Raw genomic sequence first — 16,573 nt, 5'->3', positions numbered from 1 at the left:
GTTGGACCATTAGCCCATGTCTTGATTTATATATAGCTCCATTAAGACCAGGAAACCAGGATGCATTTAAGAGCATCAAAATAAAACAGCAATGAAAGAAAAAAAGAGACCAAAAAAATACATATACAAATACCAATAACTGTGTCCATTACAGTGATCTTGGGCAGGCCACTGGCCCTCTCTCAGATGCAGCCTCTCATGGGACAGGGAAGAGGCCAGACTCAGTGTCCTTCAAGGGATTCTTCATTTCTGAGAGTCCAAGTCCAGGATCAAAGGAGATGGAAGCTTCTGTAATTCAGAAAGTGTTAAAAATATTCAAATAACAGAACAGGAACTTCTGTGTTAGTGGGGACTCAGAGCCATCTGTTCTGAGCAGGGGAGAGGCAGAGATGAAGCGTTCTGAGCTGGGGGGTGGAGGGGCTCCAAGTCCCCTGCTTGGCAACAGCAGGAGCAGAGAGGAGCAGTCCTCTCCCTACCCTTGGGTGGTGACCTGTAGAGAAGGTAGTCAAAGGGTGGATGTAAATGGCACATGGAAGCTAATGGAGGGTGGTGTCAAAGAGGGAGAAAATGCCTTTCTCAGAGAGGCCAGGAGAGGAATCTGGCTGGTTTCTGAATCACGAAGAACAACAGATACATGATGCAAATCAGCATGAACTTCCTGAGTTGCGCCTGCTAAATGTCATTTACTCATTCATTCAACAAACATTCTCTGAGCCACCTCCTCTGCCCTGGACTATGGAGATGAATCAGATAGTGTTTGAACCCTCAAGGCTCATGATCTGTTGTTGGGCTGGTGGAGGGGAGTGGGGGACTGATGTACAAATATAATCAGCACAATGAGTTTGGTGCGATGGAGGGGTACACAGGGTACTCAAGTAGCCTAGAGGAAATGACAATTTCAATAAGTAGGTCAGGGAGGGCTTCCTGGAGGAAGTCGTGTCTGTGCTGGGTTTCTGAAGGATGAGTGGGAGGAGTAAGCTAGGCAGAACCAGACCAAAAAGCCAGGGGAGGGGGTTGCCTAGGTGGCGCTCTCCGTGGTCCTGAACCATCATTGTATTACCAGGACAAGACTTTTGTGTTGAGGGTAGGGGGCAACTAGAGACGATTGCTCCCAATTCCTGCCACTCCTCTGGGCTCCAGAAAGTATCGCAACTATGAGTGAGTCTAGGGAGCTCCATTTTCAGTATGGATGAGTGTAATTTTGAGAGATGGGCAGTAGGATCTGAGGCTGGAGATTGGCATGGGTCATGAAGGATTATTGGAGATCATGTTAGGGAACTTTGATATTTTTTAAAAAAATTTATTGAAGTATAGTTGATTTACACTATCATGTTAATTTCTGCTGTACAGAAAAGTGATTCAGTTATATATATATATATATATATATATATATATATATATATATTCTTCATGTTCTTTTCCATTATGGTTTAGTATAAGATATACAGTAAGACCTTGTTGTGTATCCATTCTATATATGATAGTTTGCATCTGCTAATCCCAAACTCCCACTCCATCCCTCTCTCACCCCCTCAGCCCCTTGGCAACCACAAGCCTGTTCTCTATATCTGTGCATCTGTTTCTGTTTCATAGATAGGAACTTAGATATTTTTAGTCTTATAGTAGTGGAGAGCCATGGAAAGGTTTTATGCAAGGTAATGATAGGGTTGTATGTGTGACTTAGAAAATTATGGCAAGAAATATGAAGAAAAGACTGGAGGGGAATGTTGGAACAGGTGTTGTTGAGCTTTAAAAGGGTTCAAGTGAGACATGAAAGGTTAGAGCTAAGTCCATGAGCAATGAAGACATTTGAAGATATTAAGAAAAAAGGGAATGGGCCCTAGAAGTGGGAGTTGAAGGAGGAGTCCCAAATGGCTTCTAGATTTCTTGCTTGGTAACAAGGTGGATGCTGCTGCTATTTGTCAGAGATAAATGATACTGGGTGGGAGCAGGTTGAGGGGAAAGATGACGAGTTCAGTCTTGGACGTGCTGAGTTTAAGGTGCTGGGGGTGTCTTGGGGGGAATGTGCAGGAAACTGCATATAGACCTACTGTTTGGAGATGAGGTCACATCTAAAGATGGAGGGAGGGATGTCCTAGGGATGTGGGTAATTGTTGAAAGCCCAAGAACGAGTGAGAGGCTGCTGAGGGAGGGTGTGCCACGTGAGCAGGGAGGAGACAGGCTGAGCACTGGAGACGCTCCCGTGTAGGGAGATGGGCAGAGACGAGCTGGACTGAGCTCCCAGCTAGCAGACGTGGGGGAGCCAGTATTTCTCTGAGTGTGTTCTGCAAAGCCGTGGTCATCTTCCAAGATGTTCTGTGGCCTCATACACATGGGGAGATGGCAGCCTATACTCCCCATGGGAGACTCCCAATGTATACTCTCAGATGTACAGGCTCTGAAAAGTTCCTCAGTGAGGGAACCTAATTCTCTATGTTTACCTCACCGTTTCCCAAATATACTCACCCTTGGGACATGGACCACTAATGTCCTGTGCCCTATTTGTTTTGAAATTATGGTCTAAACTTAATGAATGAATATTAGAAGTCCCTTTAGCCATCATTGACTTCAGCCTCCCATTATGTTGATGAGGAAGCTCTGTCCTGGAGAAGCTAAGAGAAGCTACTGCCCCCATTCCCATGGGGCAGTAGAGGAAACACTGGATTAGAGGGTAGACACACCCTACCCTCAAGGTTTAGTGCAAGCCTCATCATTTACTGGGCTTCCTTGGTGGCTCAGATAGTAAAAAATCTGCCTGCAATGCAGGAGACCTAGAGTTCACCCCTGGGTCGGGAAGATCCCCTGGAGAAGGGAATGGCTACCCACTCCAGTATTCTTGCCTGGAGAATCCAATGGACAGAGGAGTCTGGTGGGCTACAGTTCATAGGGTCACAGAGTCAGACACGACTGAGCAACTTAACACTTTTACTTCATCATTTACTAGGTATGTGACCTTAGGTATATTACTTTTCTTCCTTGGGTCTCTCTTTCTGGTTAAGAGCTAAAACTGCTCCCTGGGCAGGGCTGTGGCTGAAAGGATGAGGAATTTGGGGGAGTGGGAAGGGGACCATGGTGTTGGGCTTAGAGCCATGGTTCTGCCTTCTGCCAACAGTCCCACAGCTGGCCACATCCTCCGGCTGGGCCCTGTCCTCTACCTGGCATCATCACACCATCATGAAGGTCAGTGCCAGGGCTCAGTCCCAACCCCACAGAGCTCCTAGGTCTGTCCTTTCCTGTTTGATCACCTGCCATTCTGGGCCACCCAGTGGAACTTCCCGCATCCCGCTTTGCAGGCCTGCGCTCAGCAAGCTGGAAAGAGGCAGCACAACAACTTTCAGAATGAAATGTTTTCCTAACCCTCTCGTCACAGTCATTCATACCCAACACGACGATGCATATTTTTAGTCACTTCGCAGAATTTAAAACACACCTCGAAGGCGCCAAGAAACACCAGCTTGGGGATTAACTCTGCTCACAAGAGACAGTGGGGCGGACGTGGGGAGGGCTGCCTCGTGCTGCATCACCCGTTGCCTGTGCCATGACTCACTGTGGCCGCCACCTTCACGAGATGCACCTGTCCATGGATGTGGGATCTGGAGCAGCCTGCGGTGGGAACTGAGCTCCCAGCCCAGGTATTGCACCAACCCCAGGTCAGTGCCAGCTCTGGCACCTGCTAGCTGCACGTCCATGGTGGGGTCATCTCTGGGCCCTGGAACCTGTATGTGGAACACAGGACATAATTCTGGTTCCCCAGGCTCTGTCTCATTCTAGCATTCTGTCCTCAGCCCTTTGTACAGGATTTTCTTTTCAATCAAAGCTGCAAACTCATGAACGGGGGACGGAGCTTACCAGAACCACAGCACCTCTGAGATGCGTGACAGTGGAGAATGTAATCCCGAATACAGAAGCTACCCTGACACTCTCCACAGGGGATGGGGCTCCCTGCTCCCCCAAGGGAGAACCTGGGGGACTTCCAGACCATCTAGAGCCTATCCTCCTATCTACCCCCAGAGAGAGAAACTGACACCACTTAGGGTTCTTGTCTAGGGTCATGCCACACACCAGGGCAGAACTGAGTTAGGGCCCAGCTTCCTGTCTCCCATTCAGGGCTTTGTCATGCGCTGCTGAAGCCTGATGCTTGCGGTTACTGGGCCCTCAGGGGACAAGGCCCCCTTTTAATGCCCTGTTTCCAAGGTGTCCCAGTTGGAGCCCTGTCTCTCCCTGCCAGGGGCTGCCTCTCTGTGGGGCATGGGTAGGGTCCCGGTGTGCACACAGGAATGGGTCCGGGGGAGGCTGGGGGCTGGATCTGAGTTTCCATGGGGAGGTGGGCGACATAACCTTCTGTGTCTGGTGGAGCCCTGGACCAAAACCTCCACCGATCATGCTTCTCGGTTCTTACAGTAGCCCTCCCTGAACTGATTAAATCATGGCGGGTGCGTAGCTGCTGGAGCGGTCACGGGCTCTCCCACCCGCGCTCCTGACTTAACCATCTGAGACCCTCTCTCCAAGATGTCCACATGCCCTGAGCTCCAGCCCCCCAACTGTCCCCCAGACTCTCCGCTGCGGTAGGGGGTGGAGAGGGAGGGCACTGAGTGGGTGCCAGGGAGTCCTACTTCCCGCACGCGGCCCCTAGCTCCGTGGTTCCCCACAAACCCCCTCCGGGTCCTCGCCAGCCTCGGCGGCCGCGCGGCTCCGGCGTGACTGCGCCCCCGTGGGGCGGGAGGGGCTCTGCGGCCCGGCCCCCTCTCCGCCCCCCGGGGGCAGCACGTGTGGGGCGGGGCTGTGGTCCGAGCCCGGGGCTGATTGGGCGAGGGCCTGGTGGGCGGGGCCGGGCCGCAGCTGTCAGAGCGGCGGCGGCGGCGACCGCGGCGCATCGGGCTGAAACGGTGGCAGCGCTGCAGCCGGGGCCGGAGCGCAGGAGCCGACGGGGCCCGGCCGGAATGGTGCAGCGGCGGCTCCTCGGCGCACACACGCACTGAGTGGGCCCAAGCTGGGCCCCGCGCCCCCCGCGCCCCCCGCCGCCCCGATCCCGGCCGGCATGATGTGCCTGGAATGCGCCTCGGCGGCGGCGGGCGGCGCGGAGGAGGAGGAGGCGGACGCGGAGCGGAGGCGCCGGCGCCGGGGGGCGCAGCGAGGGGCCGGCGGTGGCGGTTGCTGCGGGGCGCGGGCAGCGGGCGCCGCTGGAGTCGCGACCGCGGACGATGAGGTGCAGACGCTGTCGGGCAGCGTGAGACGGGCCCCTTCCGGACCCCCCAGCACCCCCAGCACTCCCGGCTGCGCAGCGGCTGTCAAGGGCCCGGGCGCGCAGCAGCCCAAACCAGCCAGCTTGGGCCGCGGGCGGGGGGCAGCCGCCGCCATCCTCAGCTTGGGCAACGTGCTCAACTACCTGGACAGGTACACCGTAGCAGGTGAGCCAGTGCCCCACCCAGTCCGAGAACCAGGACCCTCTGCCTGGAGGTACCCCGGGGCAGCCCCCCATATCCAAGCCTTTCGTGGGGTCCCTAAGGGCCTTCGCCTCAGGTACCACTGGACAAGTGATGCCCCCAAGACCTACTGGTCCAATCCTGGGACCGCCCCCGCACCCCCCGGGCCAGGGGTAGGGGGAGTCCCCACCCCTGGAGTAGCCCGCGCGTCCCCGCCAGCCCTTGACGTCCCATCCGTTGTCCTCTTCTGCGAGAGTCTCCTTTGCGTGTCTCGGCGTTCTGGCCTTCGCGACCCCTCCCTCCCCAGCCTCAGATTCCTGGGCCTCTCCTCCCCTTCCCCCAGCCCAGGCGGTCTGTCCGTCCGTAGCCGGTCAGTTCCTTCCTTCCTCCGCCGCCTCCACTCCCCTGCGTGCGTGCCGCGAGTGCGCGCGCCCCTTGCGGGTGTGCGCCAGAGGAGACCAAGTGTGTGCTCGCGGGCGGCGCGGATGTGTGTGTGTGAGCGTGTGAGCGCGTGGCTGACAAAGGCTTGGGGCTGCGGGGAGTGGAGGGAGGGGCGGGGCGGGTCCGCGGCGCCTGGGGACCCAGGATGAGGTTTGCAGCTGGCCCTGGCTAGAGGCCTGAAGACTCTTCCCTCTCTTCTCTGTCGGTTGGGGCCTGGGGTAGGGCGCAGGCCACTGGGGCAGGAGAGGGACTGCCTAGTCCTCTGTGAGCGTCTCCGGGAGCCAGCCTCCTCAGGGAGGGATTAGGGGTCGATAGAACAACTGAGTTCTCGCGGGGAATCTGCTCCTCTGTGCTTGGTGTGTGACCTTGGGCCGGTCTTAGCTGGTGTTTAGGTCTCTTCCCCGTTCTGAGGTGGTTGATCCTCAGACCCTCTGGGGATGAAAGAGCCTTCTGGGAATTCTAGTCTGCTGCCTTCCCTCCCCCAGTTCTCAGGGGTCTGTGAGCAGGGACTTTTCCCTAAATTGAGCTGCTCCTGGGTGGGAATGGTGCAGCCTTAAGAGAAAAGGACTTGGGCCAGACTTGCATGTGGGGGCTCTCTGCCATAGGAGACTAGTGACTGGATCCCCGACATCCTGGCCCGCTGGCCCCAGAACCTGCCTAACCACAGCTTAGTAAAATCTGCAACTACAAAAAAGAAAAGAAAAAGAAAAAAAAAAAACACAGGGAGAAATTTTGGACAGACTCTACAGAGAACTTTGTGCCTGTGATGAGAGGTGAATCCTGGCCTAAACCATAAAATATAATGCCACCTGGGTCCCCTTTGCCAGGACTCAGTCTCCCTGTCTGTTGAATAGGGTTTTGTGTCAAGTGCTGGGAGAGCAGAGGCTTCTGCCTTCCCCGACTCCCACTTTCAAAATCTTTTCTCTCTCTGTTCCTCTCTGCGGGGAGTTGAAAGGGGTACCCCTGGCACCAATTTCTGGGACAAGCTGTCCCCAGGGGACTCTTACTTTGGTCTGGTGAGCTGGAGTAGTCAGCACCATCCAAGCACGCCAGCCCATCTCATGCATGTGCCATCCTGCCTGGGACCTGGGAGCTTAGGTGCCACCCAAAAGTGGGGAGAAGTCAGAGAACACGGGCGGGGGAGCGGACCTGCGGATAGTCAACTTCTGTCCACAGATGAGCAAACCAAGGCCTTTGTCCACAATGGCTCAGAGAGGGCACGACAAAACTGGCATTCCATCTAAATCCATCTACCTGGTTCCCACCCTCTCAGCTGGTCAATGAACGGCCTGCTTCTGGCTCTGTCACACCAACTTGTCTTTTCAGGCCCCAGACCACCCCTCACCCCTACCCGACCCACACGCTGACATTTTTAGGGAAACCGACTCTGCTTAGTGGCTGAGGTGGGAGGGTGGGATCAAGGAGGGCTGGTACTTATCTGCCCCCACCCCCACAGGGGTCCCAGAGTCAGAATGGGAGAATAAGATAGGAAACTTTTGGTAAATTGGTAACAGGGGGTGGAGCAGTAGGGAGGAAGGTCCTGAAAGCTCTGTGCAAACACTGTCTGAGCTGTGCATCCCCTTCTGTCCTGCCAGGGAGGGCCGGGAGCTCCTGCTCCACCCTGCCCCCAGCACACAGCACACACAGATTTCCTCTCCGGATGAGCCTGGCTCCCTCCCTCTCTCTTTACTGTGGATTCTCCTACCACCACCCCCTTGTTGCCAAGTTCAGTTTTCAGGAAGATTTACTGTCTCTATGGCAACTACTATGGCTTGATGTGTCTTGGGAGGTGGGGGGCGGTTTGGGGGGATCGCAGGGGAATGGTCATCTCAGGCTTCAGTCCACCTGTTGCTGACTGTCCAGCTGGGACAGATGAGGCGATGCTGACAGTCCATGGCTCAGTCATCTTGGATATTTGCACCCACCTGATCCCTGAGAATCTCACCATCTGGCCCTGGCTCCCCCATCAAAAAAAAAAAAAAAAGGGAGAGTTCCCACACTCTTCCTTTCAATCCATCCTGTGCATTTCTGTTTTCATGGAATAGACCAGCTTGGTCCAAAAGAGATATAAGGCAAACAACGAATATAATTTAACATGTTCTAGGAGCCACATTTAAAAAAGTAAAAAGACTAGATGAAATGAATGAACAACATTTTATTCCACTCACTGTATCCAACATCATCAACATAGAAGCTGTTGATGGGATAGTTTGCCTACTTTTCATACTGAGTTTCAAAACTCAGTGTATTTTGCATTTATAGCACGTGTCAGTTTAGACTAGCTGTATTTCAATTTCCCAATAGTCATAGTAGCTTGGGGCCACCACGATGGATAATGAAGGTCTAGAGTCTTTGATGCCAGGGCTCACATCCAGGCTCTTCAAATTCCCAGCCGTGTGACCTTGAGGATGTCGCCTGGGTTCCGGCTGATCACTTCCTCCCCTCTACCTCCCACGGTTGTGGTGTAACTGAGAATGTCTTTTATGCCCAGGACAAGGCCAGACTCCTAGGAGATCTTCACTTTTCCTTGCTCTTCCATGGCTCTGCCCAAGCTGTGGCCGCCCGATCATTGTGCCCTCCTATTTCTCACTTTCTCACAGTTCCTTTTAGGATTCCTTGGCAAATCCCCTCCTTCTTCACCATCCTGGGAACTCCAGTAGGTTCTGCCTCCATCCTGGCATTCCCAGCGCCACGGCCACGGGGTGATCGAGCTAATTACAGCTTCTCCTCCTCCTCCCCATGAGAACCCCCTGAGGGCAGCAGGCCTCAGAAGCAGGTGAGAAGGGCCAGGCTCCCACTCTGGCTTTTCTTACTGAGCGTTGCTTCAGTTGGATGGAACTGATGTAGCCCAGAAGCCACCTCTTAACCCTGCCCTCCACCTCCCTGGGTGGATGGGGACGTGGATGCTGGGAGAGAGCTGGCATTTATCCAAGGTCACATGGTAGGGAGGAGCAGGATCAGAAGCCTCCAATGTGGTCTTCTCTCCAGGGCAGGACAGAGCATGCCCCTCCTGCTTCTGACCTGGAAAACTGGAGACTCCGCTGGCTAGGGCGGAAGCCCTCCAGGCAGATAAATTTCAGCTCAGTTTAACAGCAGCAGTTTGAGCTCCCCTAGGGCACACGGCTCCCACTCCCAAGGCCCCTACCAGCCTGGCAGCCACTCACTCTCCATTCTGAGCCCACTTGTGGCTGCCAGGTCAGGAGAAGGGGTGGAGCCTCTCATTTGAGGGTCCTGAGTCTCACCTTACCAGCGCAGCACCATGGTGCCTGAGAAGCCTGTGCCCCCGGCTTCCATTCTTCCATCTATAGAAGAGAAGCAGAGCTGAGGGTGTAGGAGGCAGCATTCTTTTCCTGGAACCAGGCCCAGCAAGAAGGAGTTGGCATGGCCCTGTTCATGGTTGCTGAATGACTATTTGAGAGTTAGGGGACTATTCTCCCCTAACTTCTCTGGGGGCACCTGTTCCCTTCCTGAGACCCAGTTTCCTTCCCTTTGATCCAGCCCCTTGGCAGATCAGGCACTTAAAATTGGGTGGAGCAGGGGCTGGTGAGGAGGAGAGGCAGAGCCCTGCCCTGGGGGAGTCTTTTCTGCCAAAGAAGCTGAGACCGGTATCCATGGCAACCGCTCACTAACACAAACCAGAAGGAGAGAGGAGTACAGGGACCCAGCCTGGAATGCAGGCCTGGCTGGGACTGGGGGCTTCCCCAAACACCTGAGCTGGGTGCAGGAAGGGCCGCCAAGCATGGGCTCTTGGGTCTTTTTCTTTTTTTGTCTGCTTTGTTGAATCTGTCCAGAGCTAACACTTAGGGGAACGGAGGCTCCGGGCCTTCTGCCGTGTCACCTGAGTGTGTAGAAGCCAGGTCAGTCCCCATGCTCCGTGGCTATCTCTGTGGATAAGGATTATCAACGCCACTCCCGCCCTGCCCCCTCAGGTGGCTTCATTTGACCCCTTGAGTGGCCCTGCCTTAGTCACCACCAAGTCAGCACTACGTAAGGTCTGCAGGGTGGGGTGTCCCGGGGCCACATTCCAGAATGCCTGTCTGATAGGTCAGTGTCCAGGTGCACCGCTGGGCCGGCCTGGAATGCCAGCACCCCAGTGACTAACCACTAGCAGCCCATTTTCAAGCTCCTTTTTCCTCCTTAGGCACCTTCCGGTTGGATCTGTTGGCACCTCCTTTGTGCCAATGACCTGTCAGAGAAGCGCCTTGAAACTCACTACCTTAGTTTGGGACTCAGGGCCAGTGACCCGCCCAGCTTCTGCCTTTGTTTCCCCTTTGGGGCAGGAACACTGCAGGGTATATAGCCTGGGCTGAGAGGGAGGTTGTGGGGCCAGAGCTGCTCAGAGAGGAGTTTCATGTCTCTTCCCTGACAGGAAGTGGCTTTTGTTTCTGCCTGGGTGTGAAGTGAAGTTGTTCGGCCATGTCCGACTCTTTGCAATCCCGTGGACTATAGTCTACCAGGCTCCTCCGTCCATGGAATTTTCCAGGCAAGAGTACTGGAGTGGGTTGCCATTTCCTTCTCCAGGGGATCTTCCCGACCCAGGGATTGAACACAAGTCCCCTGCATTGCAGGCAGACACTTTACCGTCTGAGCCGCCAGGGAAGCCCTGGGTGTGGGGGCCTGAAATCCTGAGGGTAGATGGGGGATGAGAGCACAGGAGGCAAAGAAGACACTGTCTTGATCCCCAGGCTCATGGGGCTGGGCTCCCCATGGGCCCTGACCATCTCCTGGGCTGCTCCTGGCTTTGTCAGAGTTGCTGTGTGACCTAAGGCAGATCCTGACCCTCTCTAAGCCTTAAATCCACAGTAGAAGATTTTGTTCCTCTTTTTCTGTGGTCAGGGTCTTGCTCCCAAGGGCAGTATGGGGCGCGTGACTTGGTCTCAGGGACTCTCGCCTGCTAGACTTCGGTTCTGCCTATATCTCCCTTTCCTAAGATAGCCAGGTCTGTTTCCCTGTTGCTGCAGGGGCCAAACTTAGTTTTTGCTGATGGGCCTCAGTGGTGCCTCTGCCCTCCTTCCTGGAAGTCTTCCCTATGTCCCCTCCACTCTGTCCCACATCCGTCATGGCACCTAGCCCTGTTATAGGCTAGCTGTCTCCCTCTAGCCTCGAGGATTGCTGAGCCTGGTCACCTCTGTGACCCCAGTACATGTGAGGGATAGGCATAGGCTTGGCTCTTGTTGGCCGACTATGTGACAGAATTGAGTTGCCCCAGCCTGGCCTGACCCCAAAAGCCATCCTTCTGGGCTGAAGGGGCACTGGTAGGTTTGGATGACCCTGGACCAGGATAGGCCCCTGTGGCCGAGGCTGGGGCTTCTCTTGTGGTGGCCACTGCTGCCCTTTTGTGCTGACCAGGGCTCACAATGAGCTACAAGCCTCGTGTCTCCAGGAAGGAAGTGGGGGCAGTGGTCAGTGTGGTCCCTGTCTGCCCTGCCTGCAGACCTGACAATGGGGCTCCCTGGCCCCATGCTGAACAGAATGGCTCCTGTACATGCAGGAGGGCACTGGGGTGGTTCTGCCTCTTCTGCAGGTGGGGCACTGGAGGTGAAGGGCTGGTCCCAGGTCACACTGCCAGGTGGGATGAAGCAGGACGCTGGTCCTCTCTGGTCCTGGCCCTCTCTTGGTGGTTGAGGGGTTGGTGGAAGGAGCCCTAGGTAAAGATGTGGCTGAGGGCAGAAGCATTTCTTTTAGAGTGAGAAAGAAGCAAAAATGATGCACTAGCCAGAGTTTGGAGGTTAGCGGTGCGGGCCCCATCTCCTGCCTTGCCCTCAGTTCTCTGCCTCCGTGGTGACCTTGCTGGGGTCTTCTCCTCTCCCCGACCCCTCCGTCGTGGAGTCTTCATGATCCTTTCCCTGCCCGGCATGAACTTGCCAAATGGGATCTCTGACGGCAAGGAGCACAGTTACGCTTTGTAAACTGTAGAGGGCTGTGCCTGGGGTGGGATGTTGTTACTTAGTCACACACTGTTTGGAGCACCCGGGTGAGAGTGGCTGGTGTGGATGTTGAGAGGGGGCTGGCTGCAGCCTCTTTTCTGGTGTTTTTTGGGGTGAAATGGGGAGCAGAGGCCAAATCGGGGAGCTTGGAGGCCAGCTCAGCCTATCTCCCGCCTGGTCTTCTGTGGTCTGTTTCCTTCATCTTCTGAATCTCAATTTTCCATCTGAGAAGTGGGAGCGGGTGTCGCCAGTCACCTTAGCCCGCTTGCACAACATGCAGGGAGACGGCTGAGGGTTCGTGGGCTTGAGCCATGCCGTTCCGAGGTCTCTTATCTCTCCCTACCCTCTCTCCCCTCATACCTTCTTGGCCTTATCCTGGGTCTGTGTCCACACAGGCCACACCCTCCATGGGTCATGATAAGGGTGTGACCACCTTGTCCCCAGCCCCTGGTGGTCTTGGGAGTCCTTGAACCAGAACAGGGCCGGAGAGGCTGAGATGGGAAAGGAGTGGCCCTGCAAAGCCCCCAAATTGCTAAGGCTGAGTCCAGTTCCAGGAAAGCCGGCCCCAAATGACAGACCAGAACCACAGGCCAGAGGCCCAGCTGCCTGTCTCCGCCCACTCTGGGCAGAGAGGCTTGGTGGGGAGTAGGGGATGGGGTGGGGTGTTGGGGGAAGGCTCTCTGCTCTCCTCAGGCTGGCAGGGTCTGCAGGCAGGGCTGTGGGTAGGGAGGGGTGCTATGGGTGCTCTTTAAGGGGCCAAGTTTGGAGTCTAGGTCTTCTAGGGAGAGGCTGAGACTGTGGGGCTGGGGCCCCATCCTCATGGTCCCTGCAGAGATGACCACTAGGCTGTCCTTACATTGATGATCCAGATTTCTAGGCAGATGTGGGGGGTAGGAGGGAGAGTGTATATAGAACAAACTCGATTAAGATTTAGGATGGACACAGCAGGGATGTCTAGGGATTCTGGGTCACTCTCAGATGGGCAACCTGGGCCCCAGAATAGAGGCCAGATGCTCCCAGAGGTCACTTAGCTTGTCCGTGGGGGATGGGGGGAGGGTCTTGCCCTGTGGACACTCTGGGGCAGGTAGAAGTGAGCTTTCTTGACAGCCCAGGTCCCTGGCTGAGGAACTGCCTTGGTCAGTCCCTTCAGGCTCAGGAAGGAGAGGGTGGGTGCTGGTGGGGCCAGGCTGTGGTTTCTTAGCCTGAGCCATTCAGAGCCAGGTCAGCAGAGCCAGGCCCTCAGGCCCCTATAATTACCGGGGCGGGAGCTACAGCCCAGCATGGTAGCAGGGGTGAGACTTCCAGACTGAGCCAGCTGTAAGGCCTCCAAAGGGGACCAGGGTCCCTCCAAGACGGACCGGCCAATGGCAAGCGGCACCCGCCATCTGCCCCATTTTGGAGAAAAGAACACTGAGGTGGGGGTTCCCATTCTCCAGAAACTGATCACAGGGCAGGGCTCTTGCACCATGAGTTAATGATCTATGATCAGGTTTATAAGGTTTATAACATTTATTGACTACCTACTATGTGCCAGGCACCATTCCAAGCATTTTACAGGATTAACCCATTTAAACTTCACAGCAACTATATAAAGCAGATGTTAAAATTTATTCTTGTTATGATATATAGATATACATACATATATACATATATATATAGGAATATTACTCAGCCACAGAAAAGAACAAAACAATACAATTTGCAGCAACATGGATGGGCCTAAAGATTGTTATGCTGAGTGAAGTGCATCAGACAGAGAAAGACAACTATCATATGATATCGCTTATATGTGGAATCTAAAAAAAATGGTACAAATGAACTTATTTACAAAATAGAAATAGAGTTACAGATAGAGAAAACAAACTTATGGTTTGTTTCCAAGGGGAAAGGCAAGGGGAGGGATAAATTTGGAGATTGGGATTGACATGTATACTCTGCTGCTGCTGCTAAGTCACTTCAGTCGTGTCCAACTCTGTGCGACCCCATAGATGGCAGCCCGCCAGGCTCCCCCGTCCCTGGGATTCTCCAGGCAAGAACACTGGACTGGGTTGCCATTTCCTTCTCCAATGCATGAAAATGAAAAGTGAAAGTGAAGTCGCTCAGTCGTGTCTGACCCTCAGTGGCCCCATGGACTGCAGCCTTCCAGGCTCCTCTGTCCATGGGATTTTCCAGGCAAGAGTACTGGAGTGGGGTGTCACTGCCTTCTATACTCTAGTATATATAAAAAAGGTAACTAAAAAGAACCTACTGTATAGCACAAAGAACTCTATTCAATACTCTATAAAGACCTACCTATATGGGAAAATAATCTAAAAATGAGTGGAGATATATGTGTGTGTGTGTGTGTGTATATATATATATGTATATATATATAACTGATTCACTTTGGTATAACCTAAAACTAACACAATATTATAAATCAAGTATACTATAACAAAAATTAATTAAAAAAATTAATCCTTGTTACAGAGGAGGAAACTGGCACAGAGAAGTTAAATAACTTGCCTGAGATCACATAGCAGGGAAGGTGGAGAAGTCAGGATTTGAACCCAGAGCCCATGCGCCTAGGAATTCAGCTATGCTGTGTGCTACTCTGAGAGAGGCAAGGTGGACTGCACTGGATGACGAGGCAGAAAGAGACCTCAGGATCACGTTCCCTACCTCGCATCTGAGGCTGGTCTGAACTGGGGGCTCCTGACATCAGTGTGGATTTCCTCTTACACCTCAGCCTTTTTGAGGACTCAGTGATGTCAGCAGGTTGGGTTCTGGACCTGGCTCCTCTGGGGGGGATTGAGGGGCCAGCAGTGATGGGGAGTCACTGTGAATATCTGTGACCAGCCAGATGGATGAGTCAGGCCAGATTTCATCCAGCTCTGGGGGTACCTCAAGGTTACAGGCATCTCTTCAATAGGAGCCCCAAAGGAGGGAGCTGGGGGGTGGAAGAACCTTGGTAGAAATGAGCTGGGCCCTGGATGAGGTGGAGGTTAACAGGTGGAGATGAACAGCCCAGGAAGAGGGCACGGCTGTGTCAAGGCTTTGGGGGCCTGTGGACCATGATGTGCAAGCCACAGTGGTTCAGACCACCCAGGCCAGTGGTTTCCAGTTACCTGGACAGTGTGTTAATAGATTCCTGGCTTTCGCTTCTAGACAGGGTGATTGTGGAGATCTGGAGCGTGGAGGCCTCAAATGCGAGAAGTCTGGGCTGAATTTGGGTGGTAATGCAAAGCCACTAAACCCTAGTGCGGCAGCCGCGCTCAATGAGCTAATAATTTGGTTCCACTCTCAGAACAGTGTCTGGCATGTAGTGAGCCCACAGTACATGTCAACACCCATATTACTGTTGTCATTAGCAGTAGTATTATGCACAAGGGTCCTGGGCCGTGTATTTTGAAGACCCCCTAGGTCTCCAGAAGATAGTGAAGGACAGGGAAGCCTGGTGTGCTGCAGTCCATGGGATCGCGAGGAGTTGGACATGACTGAGCAACCGACCAACAACAACTTAGATGACTCTGAGCCCTGGGCAGAGCTGACAACCGCTGGGCCACAGCCTTAGCTCCTTGAGTCCAGAGACTGTGATCTCTGAAACCCCAGCCCAGGACTTAATAAGAAGCTGATAAGTGCTTATGTGATCAGGCTGCCTGAGGGGTGCTGGGTGGATGGGAGAGGCTGGAGGCAGGGAGTCCAGGGAGGAGACCAGTTGGAGATGAAGAGAGAGAATCCTTGGGACCCATTCATGGGAGGTGAGGGGGTGTCGTGGCTGACTCCCCGGTGTCTGGCCTAGGGAGTGGACCAGGTGGTGGAGTCGTGGAGTTGGGGTCCAGGTGACTGCGATGCTGAGGGGTGAGAAAGCCTGTGGGACTGAGCCACCAGGAGGCGGTTGGCTTCAACAGAGGATGGAGGTGAGGACATTGAGTTGGGAGGGATGAAAATTCTTTTAAGAACTTTAGCTATGGAAATTCCCTGGCAGTCTAGAGGTTAGGACTCAGCGCTTTCACTGATGTGGCCTGAGTTCAGCCCCTGGTTGAGGAACTAAAAAAAAGAAAAAAGAACTTCATCTGCGAAGTGTTAGTCGCTCAGTTGTGTCCAACTCTTTGGAACCCCATGGACTGTAGCCCACCAGACACCTCTGGTGATCATAGAATTCTGCAGGCAAGAATACTGGAGTGGATAGCCGTTCCTTTCTCCAGGGGATCTTCCGCACCCAGGGATTGAACCCGGGTCTTCTGCATTGCAGGCAGATAGATTATTTACCATCTGAGGCACCCTGTGAAGGAGGGAGAGAAAAAGACGGCTGGTAGAGGGGATGAGGCAGGACTGTTTTTACCACCAGGATCAGCGAGAGGTGAGCGCGTTTGTGGACTCTGCAGGAGGCGGGGGTGAGGGAGGTGCTGACAGTACCAGGCAAGCCAGTGGCTAACCCAGGGCTGGGTCCCCGGGAGGCAGAGTGGGCAGCTGGCCTTGGACAAGAGGCGAGCCCCTTGGAGGCTTGAGAGGGGTGTAATTAGGGTCAATGGGTAAGAAATTCAGGTGCTCCTGCTTCTCCAGAATGTTTTTTCTTGGCTCAGGGACAAGGACCCTGTAGACAGAGGACAGTCGTGGCTGTGGATTTGGGGTGACTGCCTGGAGAAGCCTGGATGGGGGCTGTGGCCATGGGTGGGGGGAGCTGCGTGTGGGATGGAAGCCCCACCTTGCTCACCCTGGGCTGGTGGAATGGGCTGGGTCTGAGCTGTAGGAGGCTGCTCCTGGGCGTGAGGCCCGTCCTGTGACCCACTAAACCTCAGC

General features: G+C 54.2%; 1 protein-coding gene across 1 annotated transcript in view; it reads left to right on the top strand.

The window, feature by feature from the left end:
* Positions 1-4,859: 4,859 nt before the first annotated feature.
* SPNS2 (SPNS lysolipid transporter 2, sphingosine-1-phosphate) overlaps positions 4,860-16,573 on the top strand; it is a 38,995-nt gene continuing 27,281 nt past the window's right edge. The window contains exon 1 of the mRNA XM_055576847.1: positions 4,860-5,408. Coding sequence (XP_055432822.1) covers positions 5,039-5,408 — 370 coding nt within the window. The 5' untranslated portion in view covers positions 4,860-5,038. The remainder of the gene's footprint in view (positions 5,409-16,573) is intronic.

Source organism: Bubalus kerabau, chromosome 4 (assembly GCF_029407905.1).
Source record: "Bubalus kerabau isolate K-KA32 ecotype Philippines breed swamp buffalo chromosome 4, PCC_UOA_SB_1v2, whole genome shotgun sequence".
NCBI classification, from domain to species: Eukaryota; Metazoa; Chordata; class Mammalia; order Artiodactyla; family Bovidae; genus Bubalus; species Bubalus kerabau.
The sequence above is the reverse complement of the archived record's forward strand: the minus strand, read 5'-3'. Positions and strand labels throughout refer to the sequence as shown.